Here is a 16,118-nt window from a genome sequence, read left to right as displayed (position 1 = left end):
GCAGCGCTGGGATTTGCCCGAAGGGGCTGGAAGCAGCGGCTGGTGGGGAGGGAGCGCTCCCGGGGTGAGCGATCGGGCGGCAGCAGCAGCAGCAGGCTCAGGAACCTGACCTGGAAATACTTATAGCGGGGAGCTATAACGTGAAGAGGGAGAATACATATGCTCGTCTTGCTTTACCCTGTGCATCTCCTTATGGCCTGTCTTCTTCTATTTTTAGCGGTTGTTAAATAGTGTTCAGGAGATTTGTTCTCACATCTTTTCAGTTATTTGTGTTTGTTGTTCTTGCCATCCTGGTGAAGTGATTATTTTTTTTAGCTTCTCTCTGACTTCATTGTAGCGATCCTTGCCTTGTCAGGGATCCTGCACGGTCAGATGTGCCGCTGGGTTTTCATACTGAACACAGTGCACATCGCTTTTTTTGTGATTTGGGCTGTCTTGCTGCTGCGCTGGCCTTGACCATCCTGAACTACTCCATCCTAGAGCAGGCTTTGTATTTCTGACAGAGGGAGGGACGTTATCTTTCTGCAAATGTGAAAAGATCATAAGTGGATTGAACTTCCCATTTTGGTTCACAGAATTCGGGAGCTAGAGGATCTCTTGCTTCAGCCAGTGTTTGTGGTTTTCAGTGTAAAATGCATGTGTTCAGATCAGGTGGTATCAGAAATAGGCTTGCATGTAACTTGTAAAAAGTCCTTTGATGCCAGAATAAAGCAAAGGATTTTTAGTAATGTGTGGTCCTTCTGCAGGTCCTACCATCACGTTTAGAAAGGCTGTGGGCAGAGAGCAGGGATTTTCGTCTTCCTCCAGAGAAGCTTCCTAGATTGCCACACTTCCACAGAGTGGCATGAACATGAAATACTGTGCTTTGGATGAAATCTGCAGTTTCTGCTCTCTGCACTTGCCTTAGGTTGAGGCCAGGAAACACTGCTGAATGTCCTGTATGATGTGGCATCTCTGTAGTCACACGCTTCAACCCCTGCCTGGGGCTCAGAAGCTTGACACCTAGCAGAGGCCTGAAAGACTGAACTGCAGATCTCTTCTGCCCTGACAGGATGCTCTCTACCTGGCCTACCAATAATGCTGGGCACTTACTCCTCAGGCTGGTAGAGCTGCTTGGGCACCGGTAGTCCCAGACCCAAGGAAGAAAACTATGAGGTATTACCCTGGCATTTGTTGTATTTCAGGTGTTGCCGGAGTGCTGGTAGGACACCCATTTGACACTGTTAAGGTGGGTCGATTATGAAATACCTTTATCTTTAAGTAGAAAACTTAAGGTTTTTCCAAGGAATGGGGGAGGAAAAAGAAAATCTTCAGACACACTGTAGGAACATAAATCTATGCTGGAAAGCTTGGGGCAAGCTTCTTCAACCACTGTTGATAGATTGCAGTCTCTAGCTCTTTAGAAGTGAAAAAATACTTTGTGTGTATGATGCAACCCAGTAACACGATAAATGTTGGCCTAAACTACAAGTTCATCAGTGCAATAACATCGTATTTGAAAATAAGATCTTACATTTAAATTAATTTTGTTCTAAGCTTGCTCCTCTGCAGCTGTTCGCCACTGACTGCTAGAACTGCCTCTCCCTGCATTTGTAATTCAAACCTACTTTGTTACTAGGTTGAAAATTTGTGGTTTGTTTTCCCCTCGAGCTCTGCTACTCGTTCCTCAATCACTAATTAGTTACACTAGCAAAAGTGTGTAAGTGGATAAAAATCCACAGCATGAAGCTTGTCTGGGAGCTTCTTCCTCCCTGTAAGTATTATTATATAATTTTATACCTTTTCAAGTTAAAATTGATTTTCTGATGGTCTGTTACGTGTATGTATTAAGCATACTAAGGGTAGCTACTGCGAAGATAAGATTTGAAATCACTTGGAGGGCCCTTCAGCCAGGACTCCAGGGGTCCAAGCCCGTTTTTCAGAATGGCATGACAACTTCAGTCACCTTGTAGCAGCCTTATCCAGTCTTGCACTGGAAGAATAGAAAAAGGAATGCCAATATATTCCCTGCTAAATTCATCCTCCAGATCATTTGACTGTAGCAGACAGTGTGCCACCTGCTAGATATATATTTGGATTACCTCTACCTTGCTGAATTCGGATATGCAAAGGGCTGAAAGTGTTTGAGGTTGTCACGATATTCTGTATTCTAGCACATGGTTAATTCAATACAGGTTTTCCCAGCTAGTGGATGTTAGCCCTTGCCAGTCAAGTGCAAGCTGCTCAAATAGTAAGAACTGTATGTGTGTTTCTCAGAGTGTGGTAAACTTGACTGTTAAGTAATTGGGTTGAATTCCAGTATGTATTTTCAGGAATGGAATCCAGACCTGCACATTTTTGTACAGTGGTACAGGGCCAGCTGTCTCATTTTCACCGTGTCCTGCCAAATTTTACATGCTTAACTCAAGGTGATGGGTCATTTCACTTAAGCTAGTAAAACTGTTAAAATTCTATGCTCAGACTAAAGTTAAGCATGTGTGGGGTTGGTTTGGTTTTAAAATGGAACAACTTCTAGTGCATGGAACTAGACATTGAAGCATCTGCAAAACTGTGGCTCCTGAGCTAGTTCCAGCAGATGTATTAATGCAAAATAGATGTGTTTGCCTTAGAAAAAGCATCCCGCTTTACAATAGATCACAAGAGTTTGTTTGCAGAGGACTTTAAATGTTTTATGAAATCCATAGTATGGCACGCTATGTTTTCATAGCCGTCAGAAGGTATTATAAGCATTTATCTACTTTTAGCTAGAGAAAATACTAATGTTTGTGTTATTAGCTGGCATAGTCACCACTGTATGTAGGCAAACTAACCCTATAACCAGGCTTAAGAAAAAAGACATTGCATAACTTGTTGTGTATGTGTGAAGAATTAACAGTTTTTACAGTTCTGCAGTGTTTAGAGGGCTAGCTTAGACTGTAAGTATTTAATATAACTGAACAATGAGAAAGCTGCTTGGATAAGCCGGAGTTTTACTTCTGTCTTGGCTTTTAAGCTTTTTTTTGGCTGGTGATCATGTTTCACAAAAGCGGGGAGGGGGATGGTGGGACACACAGGGAGAGATTAAGCTGGTGAAGTCACCCTGCAAAACCCACAACTGAGCTGATCTCAGAACTGGCAAACTCCTTGTCCCTGGTTTGTTGATGTAATGTATAAAATTGCTTTTTTGCTTTTAACTGCCTTTACTTTCTGAGCTAGGGGCTGTCTTCATTAACAGCAAAAGTGTTACTTTGTTGTAGATGACAGATAAGCCTCATCACGGGAGAGTTACCTAGTAAGTACAGCCCAGGTGAACACTTCTGTTTCTCTCAGTCTTAATTTATTCCCAATGTATTAGTTCCAATAAAGATCTAAAAGACTTATGAAGCTTTTTCCCTTTTTGGTTTTAAACTGATGTGTCCCTCTTCTACACCTATGGCATGGAGGGAGTGGGGTTTAAATATCCCTTGTGGTGTTTTTTTTTTTTTAATGTAAAGTCTTATGCTGAACCTTCGTTCTGGTATACATTTCTGGTCATGTATGCTTCCACACACAGTGCCTCTAAAACTGAATCTCAGGCACACTGGTGTTGAGGTCTTATCCACTGCATATCCTTTGAGGACATTTTCATTGCTCAAACACCTCTAAATTGCTTATTTTGCACATTATTAAATGTTTGGACTGTTTTGGGGGTGTGGTGGTTTGGTTTTTTCATGCTTAGTCTTGAGTACCTTTATGCAAGTCTTTAGCACTGTAAAATCACAGTGTGTTACTATGGGACCTAAAACCTTAATAACAGTGATTTTAAATAAGAAGGAAGCAAGAACATTGGGCAATGAATATAATGGAGGGTTAAACTTTGCACATGATTCATCCTTCCTATAGCTGTACACATTAAAGACCTTGTTGAATATGGCATTAATACTCATTAATAGTTTCATACGCATTCATTGCCTTACCTGGCAGTTTGCTGTGCTCAAACCAAAGAGCTGGTTTTCATTCTTAAACCTGGAGCATCAGCACTCTCTAAATATTTTATCCTACATCAAGGCTTGATTAGTCAGTATTTCACAAATTATTTAGGAAAAAAAAGTGGGAGCTGTATGCTGCTCGGAAATTCAACCTATATATGGAATGTGACTAATTCTAAATACTAAAGTATATAGGAAAAATAAAGCTGCAATTCTCCCAAAGCCCATACATGTGGAAGTCCCCTGACTTCACAGACAGGTTTTGAAACAACAGCAGTACGTTGTAAATGGAGTAACACCCTTGTTTTGTACAGCTTGTTAAGGTTTATGACACTGCTTGGGGGACTGCTTCCCGAGCAGTTTGAACCATCTGCCTGCCCTCCCAAACGTCACTTTCACTAACAAAGGATTTATTTTCCTTGAATTCTACTATAAGCCTACTTTTAAGAAGTTTTAAAATCCTGTTCCATCTTGGAAGACCTGAGGTGATCCCATGCTCCCAGTCTGCCTAGCATACACTAACATGTATTCTAAAATGACACTGAAAACTACAGTTTTGACTTACAAAACATAAAATAACATTGTGGGAATGTAAAAAAAGCCTGATTTTTTTGCCCCAAGGAATACAGAATTTTGACAAACCACATCCCCAAATCCTTTTCTAGACCCACATCATCTTCTGGGTCATTCATTGTTGTGGTGGTGTTTATTATTACTTTAGGCAAACAGGGATAAAGAGATTTTAGAGTCAGGAACCTCTCACATAGACCTGATCATCTTTTCTTCTGTTCAGAATAAGAGTCTTGAGTTTGTTTTTTTTTCCCTGGAGCTGCAGCAGCAGCATTGAATAGTTAACAAGCACCTTTTCTGAGGAACATTGCAGCCCTCCATGCTGGAGATCAAAGGCAGATTTCTCACTTCTCCAATCCAGCAAAGCCAATTTATTGAGTTTATTGCAGTGGAGGTTTTGTACGAACTAGGTAGCTTTGAGGCCTGCCTTTGTTTGAAATGTGTTGAGGACAAATTAACAGGAAAACCTGAACTGGACTTTCCCATTTAATGTTAAAAACATCTGGGCAGTTGGCCTGTCTCCTCATGTCACCAGTTACAGTAGATTCTGTCTGTCCAGCAGAAGATACCATTTCAGTTTTGGAAAAGTTAACTGATTTGTGATGCTAAAGGTTTGAAACAGCCACACCCTCACAAATTATTTGCAATTAGCAAGTTAAAAAAAAAATACTAGAATTTAAAAGGACAAGTAGGTTTTTATTCTTTCCTCATGCAAAGTAGAGACATTGTAAGAGTCTCTTCCCAGCTACCCTCTTTAAAAAAAAAAAAAAAAATCAGATCTTGGTGAAGGCCCCAGGTCTGGTAGCCAGAAACACTGTGGGTGGTGGTGCTGACAGTTTCCATCCTTTTACAATTAGCCTTATTTCACACTTTACTTGTAAATAAAGTTTGGTAAAATTCTATCAGGTTTGTACAAATAGTTCTTGGTGTGACCAGAAGTATTCGTGGCAGCTGAAGAAAGTATTTATTGTAGCCAGTACTGGAAAACTTCCATCTGAAATTCTAGATAAGTGTACCCTCTTGTACTTCCACGTACTATTTTTCTAATATTCACGTTAAAAATGCTCCTCCCTTCATGCTTTCACCCCCCAAATTAATTCAAAACACCTACAGAACATTTTAAAATTATTTTGCCACATATGGCATTCCAGTGTCCAGCCTGTGCTCTTGCATATGCATCGCTAGAGCAAATCTCCATATATGCACAAGACACTAGTTTACCAATTAGGCTGCTCTCGACATACAAATCAGTATCTCATACAACTTCTTATAGGTTCGTCTACAAGTTCAAAATGTAGAGAAACCTCTCTACCGCGGGACTTTCCATTGCTTTCAGTCCATCATAAAGCAAGAATCTGTAAGTACAAAATTAACGCTTTGCATTTTTTTGTATCTTCATATATTTTGTATCAGAAGGGTGGGAAAGCTGTTAAAAAAACCTAGAAATAGTGCAGATCAAGAGGAAAAGCATACTCTGAACCTCACCTGAGCACAGGGCAGATACTGTAGTGAGAAGTTTGTCAGAAACTTCATGAAGTTGGAAGTTGACGTTTTGAGGTTACTTTTTTAAACAAGGTAACGTTATTTGAATAGCTGCTTTTCCAAGAATTCAAGCAATCTGAACAATGAGTGAAGAAAATGTGAGTTGTTGATTTTTTTCTGCTGAAGAGCATAACTAAAATGGTGGCTTTAGGCTTTTAGCTACTTAAACTAAAGTATAAAATTTACCGGACAACTTTTCTCTGGATGGCCTAAGATTATTCTCTGGATGTGTTCGACTACGTATTTGTACTGCTAAAAATGTTTAGATGTTTGTGTCCTAGGTAGCGATGAAATTATTATTATAAAGCAAGATGGTACTGATCTTCTGACCGTTCTTAGAAAGTTAGTGCACAAGGGAGAACCAGAAAGGCCACGTTCTGCACAGTTTCAGAAGGTTAACACCACCACTGTTAAAAAGGGTTTTTCTTTCCTTCTTCCATTAGGCTTTTGGTCTCTATAAAGGTATTGGGTCACCAATGATGGGACTTACCTTCATTAACGCACTTGTGTTCGGTGTACAAGGAAACACACTTCGTGCTCTTGGAGAAGACACTCCTCTAAACCAGTTCGTTGCAGGGTCAGCAGCTGGGGCTATCCAGTGCATCATCTGCTGTCCCATGGAGTTGGCAAAGACAAGAATGCAGCTTCAAGGAACAGGTGAATACAAACTAAAAACTAAGAACTACAAGAATTCTCTGGATTGTTTGATCAAAATCTATCGAAAGGAAGGGCTGAGGGGTATCAACAGGGGCATGGTCTCTACGTTCATAAGAGAGACTCCAAGCTTTGGCTTTTACTTCCTGACCTATGACTGTATGACCAGGTATTTAGGCTGTGAAGCTGAAGACAGTTATGTTATTCCCAAGCTGCTGCTTTCTGGAGGGGTGTCAGGAATCGTGTCCTGGCTCTCCACCTATCCTATGGATGTGATCAAATCTCGGCTTCAGGCCGATGGCGTCGGGGGTGTTACGCAATACGATGGCATTTTAGACTGCGTCAGAAAGAGTTACCACGAAGAAGGCTGGAGGGTGTTCACTAGAGGTCTCACTTCCACACTTCTCCGTGCTTTTCCTGTCAATGCAGCTACCTTTGCTGCTGTCAATGTGTTCCTAATGTATATGAGGCCAGAAAACAACCTTCATGAATGTGAACCCAGTCCAGTAATCCACCAGCCGTCCAGTTTGTGAACCTTATCTGTTTGTTCTGATACGAAAGCCCAGCTGGTTGGGTTGGTTTGTTTTTTTTTAAATGTAAACACTTCACCTGCACAAGTAGTGTAAACGTCTGCTGTCTGTACAAAGAATTCCTAAATGTGTCCAGCTAGGATTTCATCTCATTACTTGTATAAACAGCATATTGCCTTAGTAAGGACTTCATCTCTAGTAGTAGCCAAGTAAGATGGGGCCCTGCCTGCAGAAAATAATGTAGTTACTGTGGTGCCTCCTCCAGAAGAGGATCTGGAGAATGCAGAGTACCAGAAATCAGCTTTTCTTCCACTCATGTTCTGAATGACTGAGTTGAATGCAGAAATGTGTTCAGAAAAGATTTTGTTAGTAACAGGAGTAAGTAAAATCCTCTAAGGTGAAGTAGGGGGAGGAAATTGAATGTTGGAGGCATTTTGCAGGTAACCCCAAACTGTTTAAGACATGGACTATCATTCAGAGAGCCATATGTTTTATTTTTCCTCTGCTTTTATATGTCAGTGGTTTTATTAGCAACTTTGTTTATACTGGTTTGCTAAAAAAGAAAAAATTATTTTTCCTAAGCTACTCCCTTACCTTTCAGCTTTGAATAAATACATCTTAAGCACAAAGTTATAGTATCTGCACTCATATGCACTTGTTCCTTTAAATCTCAAGGCTCATAAGGATCTAGGGAAACTCAAATCTAGTAAGACCGGTGTTACTCACCTTCACCTCCGTTTCTTGTTTGGTGGGTGCACGGATTGTATTGGCTAGATTCAACCCAAATAGACTTTGTTCTCTGAAGTTAATGCAACTTTGCACCACTTCTCCCAACGTGCCCCGTAGCAGCCAGTGATGTACAGAAGTCAAAGTCCTACCTGATGTATTGCACAAAATGTTCGTGGGTGTGATGTTAGTTTAACAGCTTGAAGTACTGTAAATATGTACATGTTTAGAAGGGGGGGCTTCATACCTTTACAGAAAATAGGGGTCTAAGTAAGTGTATAAACTGGTTGGTGTTGAATACACTTGCGTTATGAATTTAAACAATGCTGATTTTTAGCTGTTTAGTTACAGTGCTACTGGAAAGACAACTGAAAACTGTTTTGGAGCATTTTCTTGTTACATTAATCTGCTGAGATTTTTTCTTTCAGCAGTCTGTTCAAGAGGGACTGCATTAGTCCAAGAGCTATACACAGTTCCTTAAGATTTGGAATAAGAACTACACATACTTAGCACAAATAGCCAGCAGGAAGGCGTGCTCGTGTGCAAGGAATGTTTTAAAAGGTACCAGACTGGTTCAGTAAGAACAACTTGTTACACTTTTATTGGGACAAGTGCAATATGTGCTTAATTTATATGAATTTTCTAAAACTTTATTTTGCAGCATTTTGCACTGTAACAAAATATGCTGGAGAAATCTGTGAAACTGGTCATGTCTTTTTATACCTTGGAGGTATGTTGGATGCTTTAGTGCCTACTTGCACTGAGGATTCAAACTGAATGTTAAATCTGTCTACTGAGCTGCATATGCACAACTCACAACAAAGACCATTTACAACTTTGTATAGTAGTCTGTAATTACTGTATATAAAATTGAAATAAATTTTTTAAAAATTTTTACTTTGGCTCTTTAGAGTTTCTTATGTTATATCCAAATGCTTCCTTGTGTTAAATCTACCTTGCAAGAGAGTGGGATGTCTCGCTTTTGCCTGAGAAAGCATGTTCCCCATCTGCCTGCCACACACCACCAGGAAAGGCAGCACGTTGCTCTGGCTTAGGGTGGATCAGTTCATTGAAGCAAAAAAGGGAAATTGTCTGAGCTTGCTGCTTCAAACTGGTGTTTTCACCAAGCCTCACTTGAAGATACTACAGCTAAGAGAACAATCCTGCTTTTGGACCCAGAGAGCTGGCAGCATGCTTGGACCCTTCATATTCCAAATTTATTTGGTTTAAGCAGTGCTGGTAGCACCAATGCTGCACCACTGTGGAAGAAAAGTCTAGGTCGCTGCAGAGGCACATCAGAATTAAGTACCAGATCTGCCAACAGCCCCGTTCATACCTGAATCAAAAGAACACTTGGCTCTAAGATGCATAAGTTTAGCAAAAAAGTTGTAGTTTTTTTAGCCAGTGCAACTAGCCCACAAAGAGCATCAACATCCCAAAAATCAAAAGCCACACAGGAAAGGCAGGATGTGTGTTATGACTGATGAAAAAAACCTCTTCTTGCTGCTGAGAAGTTACTTCAGCTACTGACTACTAATTCATCATCTTAAAGGGTAAATGAATGACCTAAAGAAACACTGTCAAGTATTAATTTGCTAGATCAGAAAAGGCAAAGGCCACCCCTTAGCCAACTGTGACCAGGGGCAGTTCCAGTCAAGTACCTTGTGTTCTCCCAGCAGGAACAACATTGAACTGCAGCACAGAAACAAATACTGGAATAAACAAACAGTATCTTCCTGAAAGATAGTCGCATCATTGAAACAAAGGGCTACATACTGCTGACACTTGTTACTTGCAGTATTTACTAAATCATTCCCTCCAGAAATTCATCCATCTGCAACTAAATAATCAGTAGAAATACTGGAGGTTACTCAACAAGCCTAAGAGGGTAAAAGTCAGCTTTCAACCTAGTCTGATGTCAAGCACTTGAAGTCTGGTGACCCCTAACTAACTATGAAATCAAGTAGACAATAGTGTCGCCTTTTTAAACATGATTCACTTCCGGCTAGATTTCTTGATACGGCAGCCCGTTTAGCCAAGTCAGTCAGAACTGTGTTCTGCACCCCCAGCTCCTCATTCCCACAGGCATCATGATACTGGGTAGGAGATGCTCTATTAAATCTCCAACAAACTAAGATAACACGGTGGTAAAACTCACAAAGTAAAACTCATCTACTGTCAAGTCCCTGCGCCCTGCTCTTTCTTATGACCCACCCTGCTAGTGGATGGGGCCTACCCGTGTTATATTAAATCTCCAACAAACTAAGATAACACGGTGGTAAAACTCACAAAGTAAAACTCATCTACTGTCAAGTCCCTGTGCCCTGCTCTTTCTTATGACCCCCCCTGCTAGTGGATGGGTCCTACCAGTGTTAGGAGTGCAGCCACAAATACACTGAAGTAGGACAAGAGGAAAAAAAGCAGCCAGGTGCAACCCTGGTCATTACAGTAAAACTACTGGGGTCAAATTCAGTTTATCTATCATGTCTGCAACCATAACATGACAGTATTCTTCCCTTTTTTTTTTTTGGGCACTCTTCCTTGCCTTTATCTGCATGTAGCTTCTTTGCAGTTCACATGGAAAAGCAGCAAGACATTGAAGGGATGAAAACCTGTACCTTGGGGGTGCAGCTCAGGTAGCATACTGGGAATGTTACTAAGAGGCAAGTATAAAAAGTTGACCTTGCAGAGAAGGGATGTGTTTGTTCTTTGAAATTAAGTATATTTACTATTATGGTGGAAGACGGGTATTAGCAGCTGTTGTTAGCCAGACTTTTGATCTGTGGATAGTTAAAGAACAACCTAAAGCCCAGAAGTGTGCCAAACACCATTAGCTTAGCAGAAAGTACGATTAAACTCCTCTTCAGCCAGAAAAACAGCCAGAGAATATAGAAGCTTAGCCAAGGCAACATGCTGTATCAAACACCACAGCCATGGAGACACACGAAGGATCCAAGGGGCAGTTTGACTCTGGGAGGCACAGCCAGAGAGTAGGGAACCAGAGAACTTCCTAGGCCAAACCTAGTGGAGATAGGCTTTGAAATCACGAGGAACCAAACTGGTTCTTTCAGTGTTCAGGAATTTATGTATGTTCATGGCAGTGGGGGAGGAATGTAGAGGGAAATAAGCCATTTTCATCCTCCCACTGTAACTCGTGAAATTTTTGTTCTACTGTTGTCCTAATTACAAAATTGGTTATCACTAACAGAAAAAAAATGTTAGTGACATAATATGCAAAATACATATAATACACAGTAAAACCTTGTCTACTTACAGTTTATCAGTTTTAACTGATTTGACCTAAAATGTAATATTAAGCTATACGGTTTCATCAATCAGTAATTTGAAAGCAAGCAAGGCAAGGTCTGCACTGAAAAATAATACCCTATACATTGATATAAACAGAAAAGACAAGTTCTGATGTTCACAAAACATACTTCAGGCCTACAAACCTTCACACCCAACGGTTACATTCCTTCTTGGTATCTTTTACTATACTTTATTATGACGGCTTTTTCTTACTGACAGAAGCCCTCCGTGTTTTTTACTAACAGTAAAATAGTTGGACCATTTCAACCATATCCATGTGTCAAACGATAAAATATTAAACTCACGATGAAGCTTGACCTCATGGTCTGCACTGTTTGCTAAATGTATCAAAAAAGAAAAATTTGTTGTTAGAGTGATTTGACTTTGCTAGACTGAAGTTGGTATGAAATAAAATTCTGGGACCTCATCTAGTTCACTTAAGCAGAGATTTATCCTAGATCAAGCATACTCCAGGCCACATACCTTCTTCCTTGTGCACTGATGTATTTTCACTTAAAGAAGAATCTACAACAGGTGATTTTCAAACAGACTAGTCATAAAGTTCCACGCTTTTAAACCGCAATTAAAAGGAGGTAAAACTCTTACCCATAATTTCCTCCAGGCAGATTTCTGCTTCCCTGCCAGGTCATAACTGAAAAGTCTGTACACCTCCATTTCACACTCAAAAAAATTGAGATGAAATCCTCCCCTATCCCTAACCTATGCAAGACAAAAGAGTAAAAATAAAAAATAACAACAGACGAGGAAAACCTGAAGACCTGCCACAGTATTATTGTTTACAACCCATTTCCAAAGCACAGACATCCGCATGCCCTTTCAAGCTATAGAAGACACTGGATTCATGTAGATCCATCGAAGGTTCAGAGCACCAGTTAAGACAGCAGACTGAAGGATTCTATATCCAAACCCCAAACCTGTGTAGCCGAGAAAAAGTGTCTTGAAAAACAATTCAAAACACAAGCTGCATGGTGCCCCATGTGTGAGGCGGTCAAAAACTTTGCAAGCCAAAATTGCAATTCGCAATGTTAGTGAGGTCCTCGGCAAGAATATCGCAGCTCTGAAGGACGCCCAACTTTATCAGCCCTTAAATCAAAACACTAACTAGGAAGAGTTTTCTACAGATTTGTCTTGCAGCCGATTGCTGAGATAAGCTTTAGCTCACGTACATTAGGACACACCCAGTCACCAAGCTTTTTTGTGTACGGATCTTCCACTAGTTAACAAGGAGTCCATCTTACGTCTCAGTCTTTATCTGTTCTATAATTTACCTCAAAAATATACCTGCTGTTCACAAACAACATCCCTCTGAAATACACAATTACTTGCCCCAGAGAGAGAGCCAGCTGACTTGAGATCTTTGATTCCCTAAAGAGAAGCAATGCAGGACTCTGGAGCAACACCTCTCCTGCAGTCTCTGCAATGGCCTTGCAAACGTTACAAGCAGCAACACACCAAAGGAAAGACAAATGGCAAGGCCCTATCTGCCGCAGGTGAGCTTAGACTTCAGGAAGCCCCTGCTGGAGTGAAGCACTGGTGTATCACGGTTTTCAGCTAACCAAGACAGCCACTTCCAGTTGAAAGCACATTCATTAACACTACATGCCACTAGATTTCCACTTTTCTCTTTAAAGATACTTGATACTAATATTGCATGTATGGATCCTCTAAAAACATGTGATCCAGGTCACACTCACCAGTTTTTATTTACAGTCTTTATTTTCCCTGCCTTGCTGGTGCTTTTCACCAACACACGAGCACACCTGGGACTCTCAGAAATCAGCACAGAGTTACACTGACTCTTCTGCACTGGTGTGCTGGAAACTTGCCCTTTGACACTGGCATGTTCCAACACCACAGGACACCCTACACACACCTGACCGCACAGGGATACCCTGACACTTTGCTGTTCTGTCTGCTGGTCACGCTGTACAAACTGGTAATTCACTGCCATCTCCTGGCAAACTGCTGTTCAGGAGGATCTGTACAGGCTGCGGTAAAGCACTGACACAGATGCTAGTATCAGCCCGATTAGAGAGAAACCACACTTACACCTGCAAGAACACTTAACATCAAAGTGGTGGCAAGAGAAGCATCCAGAAGTCCTGCAAGGACCCCACAGACTCCACGTCCTTTTCTCTTTCTCCCGGAACTGACCAACATTTCCACAGAACTTCAGGCTTGCTCCTGAAGAGAGCTTCCAGTTTATGCAGGAACCTGGTGAGAACAGGAGCTCACAAGAGGCACATCATGTCCCCGCTGTAACACACAACAGAAGGAATAGTACCCAACCAGCATCCAACCTGCCAGCTTTTCTGTTAGGGAAAAAAGTAACAGAAGACAAAAACCCCTTGAAACTGGAGCTGTCTAAAAAAGTTTTGTAAGCGATCTTACTCACCTGCCTACAGCAAAACAGTGGTTTTCTTCCACTTTAGTGGAAGACAGGACCAAAAAAAAGAAATTCACACGAACTCTTACACTGAATCTGATGACTTTTCTCCAAAAGGAAATTCAATATTCTCCAGGCTACTTCCAGAAAAACAAAAGGCTTGAAAAAAATTCTACACAGAATAGCCTCAATTATATAGGATGATTTTGAGTACACATAAACTTGCCTGAAGTGGTTTATTCTAGACAAAGAAAATGCACCTAAGTGACAGACCACCAGTTACATTACCTTACACAACGAAGCCGGTAGCCGTCCAGGTGACATATAACCATTGGTGTAATGTCATCTTCATGTTATTGGCCTTTTGGAACACACTAAATCAATTCACACGATCAAAATTAACACCACCGAGTCTCATGCAACGCAAGTACAAGTGTTCCTCCTCCAATTTGTCTGTACCTTTACAGATGACAGTACCGATGTTCCTGCTTGTGTTCTACAGCAGTATCTCAAACACCCTTCCTCATGTCACACTCCCATTCTTTTGCCCTGGGCCTGCCAGATCAGGCTGATAGAAGAAACCTTTTTGCTCTTGATACTTTAAGGCAGGTGATACTTTTTTAACTACTCCTTTTACACAGCTATGAATAACCGTACCTGTCCCAAGTCCAAATTTCATTCTTATTCCTACCTGCAAAATTTAGACCCAACATCCAGTTTTGAAATTCACCCTATGTTCTGGAGCTTTTGGAGGACCTTTGATTTCTCCATAGCTGTAGTCAATACAGGAACATTAGTGCTACTCCTGAGAAGCTGAGATTCACGCTGACACAAGCATTGCTTACTTCCCTCCTCAAGCCCCTGGAACACAGACTTAAAAAAGGTGCTGCACAACCTTTTATTCCAAAGTGCCATCATCATGGAACAACTGGATCAACACCAGTAACTGCTACCACTCAACTGTCCAGACTTCCTAGACTGGTTTGTCTAGCAGCCCTGGCAAAAAAATACCAATTTTTCTCCATTTCTTCAAGGCATTAAGCAACCATGTTCTGAAGAATGCTACTGAGCACATACTGTCCTTGTATTTCTTTGTCTTAACTGAGCAGAAAGACTGATCGGCATGTTTTTCCATGGAACAAAGTGATAAAATATCCTGTGAGCACCTTAAGGCAGGTGATGACCAAGCAAAACCACCTTTTATTGCCACTGCTGTTACTCTTCATCTGGCACTTCAAACAGCTAAGTTTCCTTTGAATGTCTTAAAGCCTCAATCATTTTGCCATTTGTTAATTATGGCTTTTTACTTACTGTGCAAGCAGGAAAGGATCTCTGACTGCCTTTAAAAACTACCTTTCTGCTGACAAGCTATGTCGTTAGAACGCGTTTAGTATTTGGCTCTGTTGATGGACTATTTGTGGCCACTGCGGGGGGAGGACTGTCACATCGGACTACCTCAATTCAACAGCAAGCCTCTTGGAAAAGGAGGTAACTAAAATCAAGCGCAACTTCAGCTGAAATCCTGTCATTCCACTTCACGAAGAATTCATTCCTTTAGCATTTCTGATCTGTGCCTGTGTTCAACCCACAACCTTCTCAAGATAATCTCCAGAAGTGGTAGGTATTTAAGTTCAGTTTGTCTCATACTTAAAGCAGGCAGACTACCAATAGACACAGCTAGAAAAGTCTATGGGGAGTTCTACGGTTTAAGAAATGAAACGTTTGAGCCAAAAGGTACACGCTAGAGAGTTTGTCTCATTCCATTTCAACAGGATAACCAGGTAAGGTAGTATGAAATGTATGATCAAATGAGCAGTAGAACAGGCATGGTGAGGGAGCACTTAGAGCTTCTGCCAGCTTTAAAACCACTGGCTGTACTTCCCCATCCCTCCAACTCTCCTCCCCTTACCTGAACTTGCTCACAAACTGGTGGTCTAACGCAGGAAGATAGCAGGCTGACAACGGCGGTTTCAAAGTCAACTCAGCTGCTATTAGCAAAGCCTGTAATTTCTCCACTGAAAAGCTGTAAGGAGAACTCTGGAATCAACTACGCATGACATTTCAAGAACAAGATGTGCTAATTATACTTTAAAACCTTAAATAACTTACAGCAGCTGCTCAATGCAATTATTTATTTATACCCAACGTAGAATGAACTAGTGACAAGATCTTTCATGCTACTAAGTGCTGCTACTTATGCTCAGGGTGTACTGAATGCAACTATTTGAGGCCTAGATGAAAATTTCTCATATTTCTCTCCATAATCAGATGCAATATAACCAGGGACAGCACAAGTTGCAGTTCCCAGTTAATGCTCAAATCAGTATTTAATATAAATAATTTAGTATCAAATGCATGTTCAAGGATGAAGTACTGACACCATCAAGGAATCTCTTTACTTGGCAATTCACCAAAATGGGTACCACTTTATGA

At 40.9% G+C, this 16,118-nt stretch overlaps 1 protein-coding gene across 2 annotated transcripts; it reads left to right on the top strand.

Moving 5' to 3' along the window:
• The first annotated feature begins 1,177 nt into the window (after positions 1-1,177).
• On the top strand, positions 1,178-7,246 carry SLC25A29 (solute carrier family 25 (mitochondrial carnitine/acylcarnitine carrier), member 29). 2 transcript variants are annotated; one of them, XM_010141116.1, is made up of 4 exons: positions 1,178-1,228; positions 3,237-3,271; positions 5,791-5,874; positions 6,503-7,246. In XM_010141116.1, exon 4 carries the CDS (start codon positions 6,536-6,538, stop codon positions 7,244-7,246), a length of 711 nt encoding a protein of 236 aa, XP_010139418.1. In that variant the 5' UTR covers positions 1,178-1,228; positions 3,237-3,271; positions 5,791-5,874; positions 6,503-6,535. The 2 variants fall into 2 exon arrangements, with proteins under 2 accessions (XP_010139418.1, XP_010139419.1); XM_010141117.1 differs by lacking the exon at positions 3,237-3,271 and having other exon boundaries at positions 1,181-1,228.
• Positions 7,247-16,118: the final 8,872 nt, after the last annotated feature.

The sequence above is a fragment of the Buceros rhinoceros genome, unplaced genomic scaffold (genome assembly GCF_000710305.1).
Source record: "Buceros rhinoceros silvestris isolate BGI_N320 unplaced genomic scaffold, ASM71030v1 scaffold19098, whole genome shotgun sequence".
NCBI lineage: Eukaryota > Metazoa > Chordata > Aves > Bucerotiformes > Bucerotidae > Buceros > Buceros rhinoceros.
The sequence above is the reverse complement of the archived record's forward strand: the minus strand, read 5'-3'. Positions and strand labels throughout refer to the sequence as shown.

Bases quoted from the DNA above. Each gene is read 5' to 3' on its own strand.
- SLC25A29 (XM_010141116.1), top strand. From the start codon at position 6,536: ATGATGGGACTTACCTTCATTAACGCACTTGTGTTCGGTGTACAAGGA.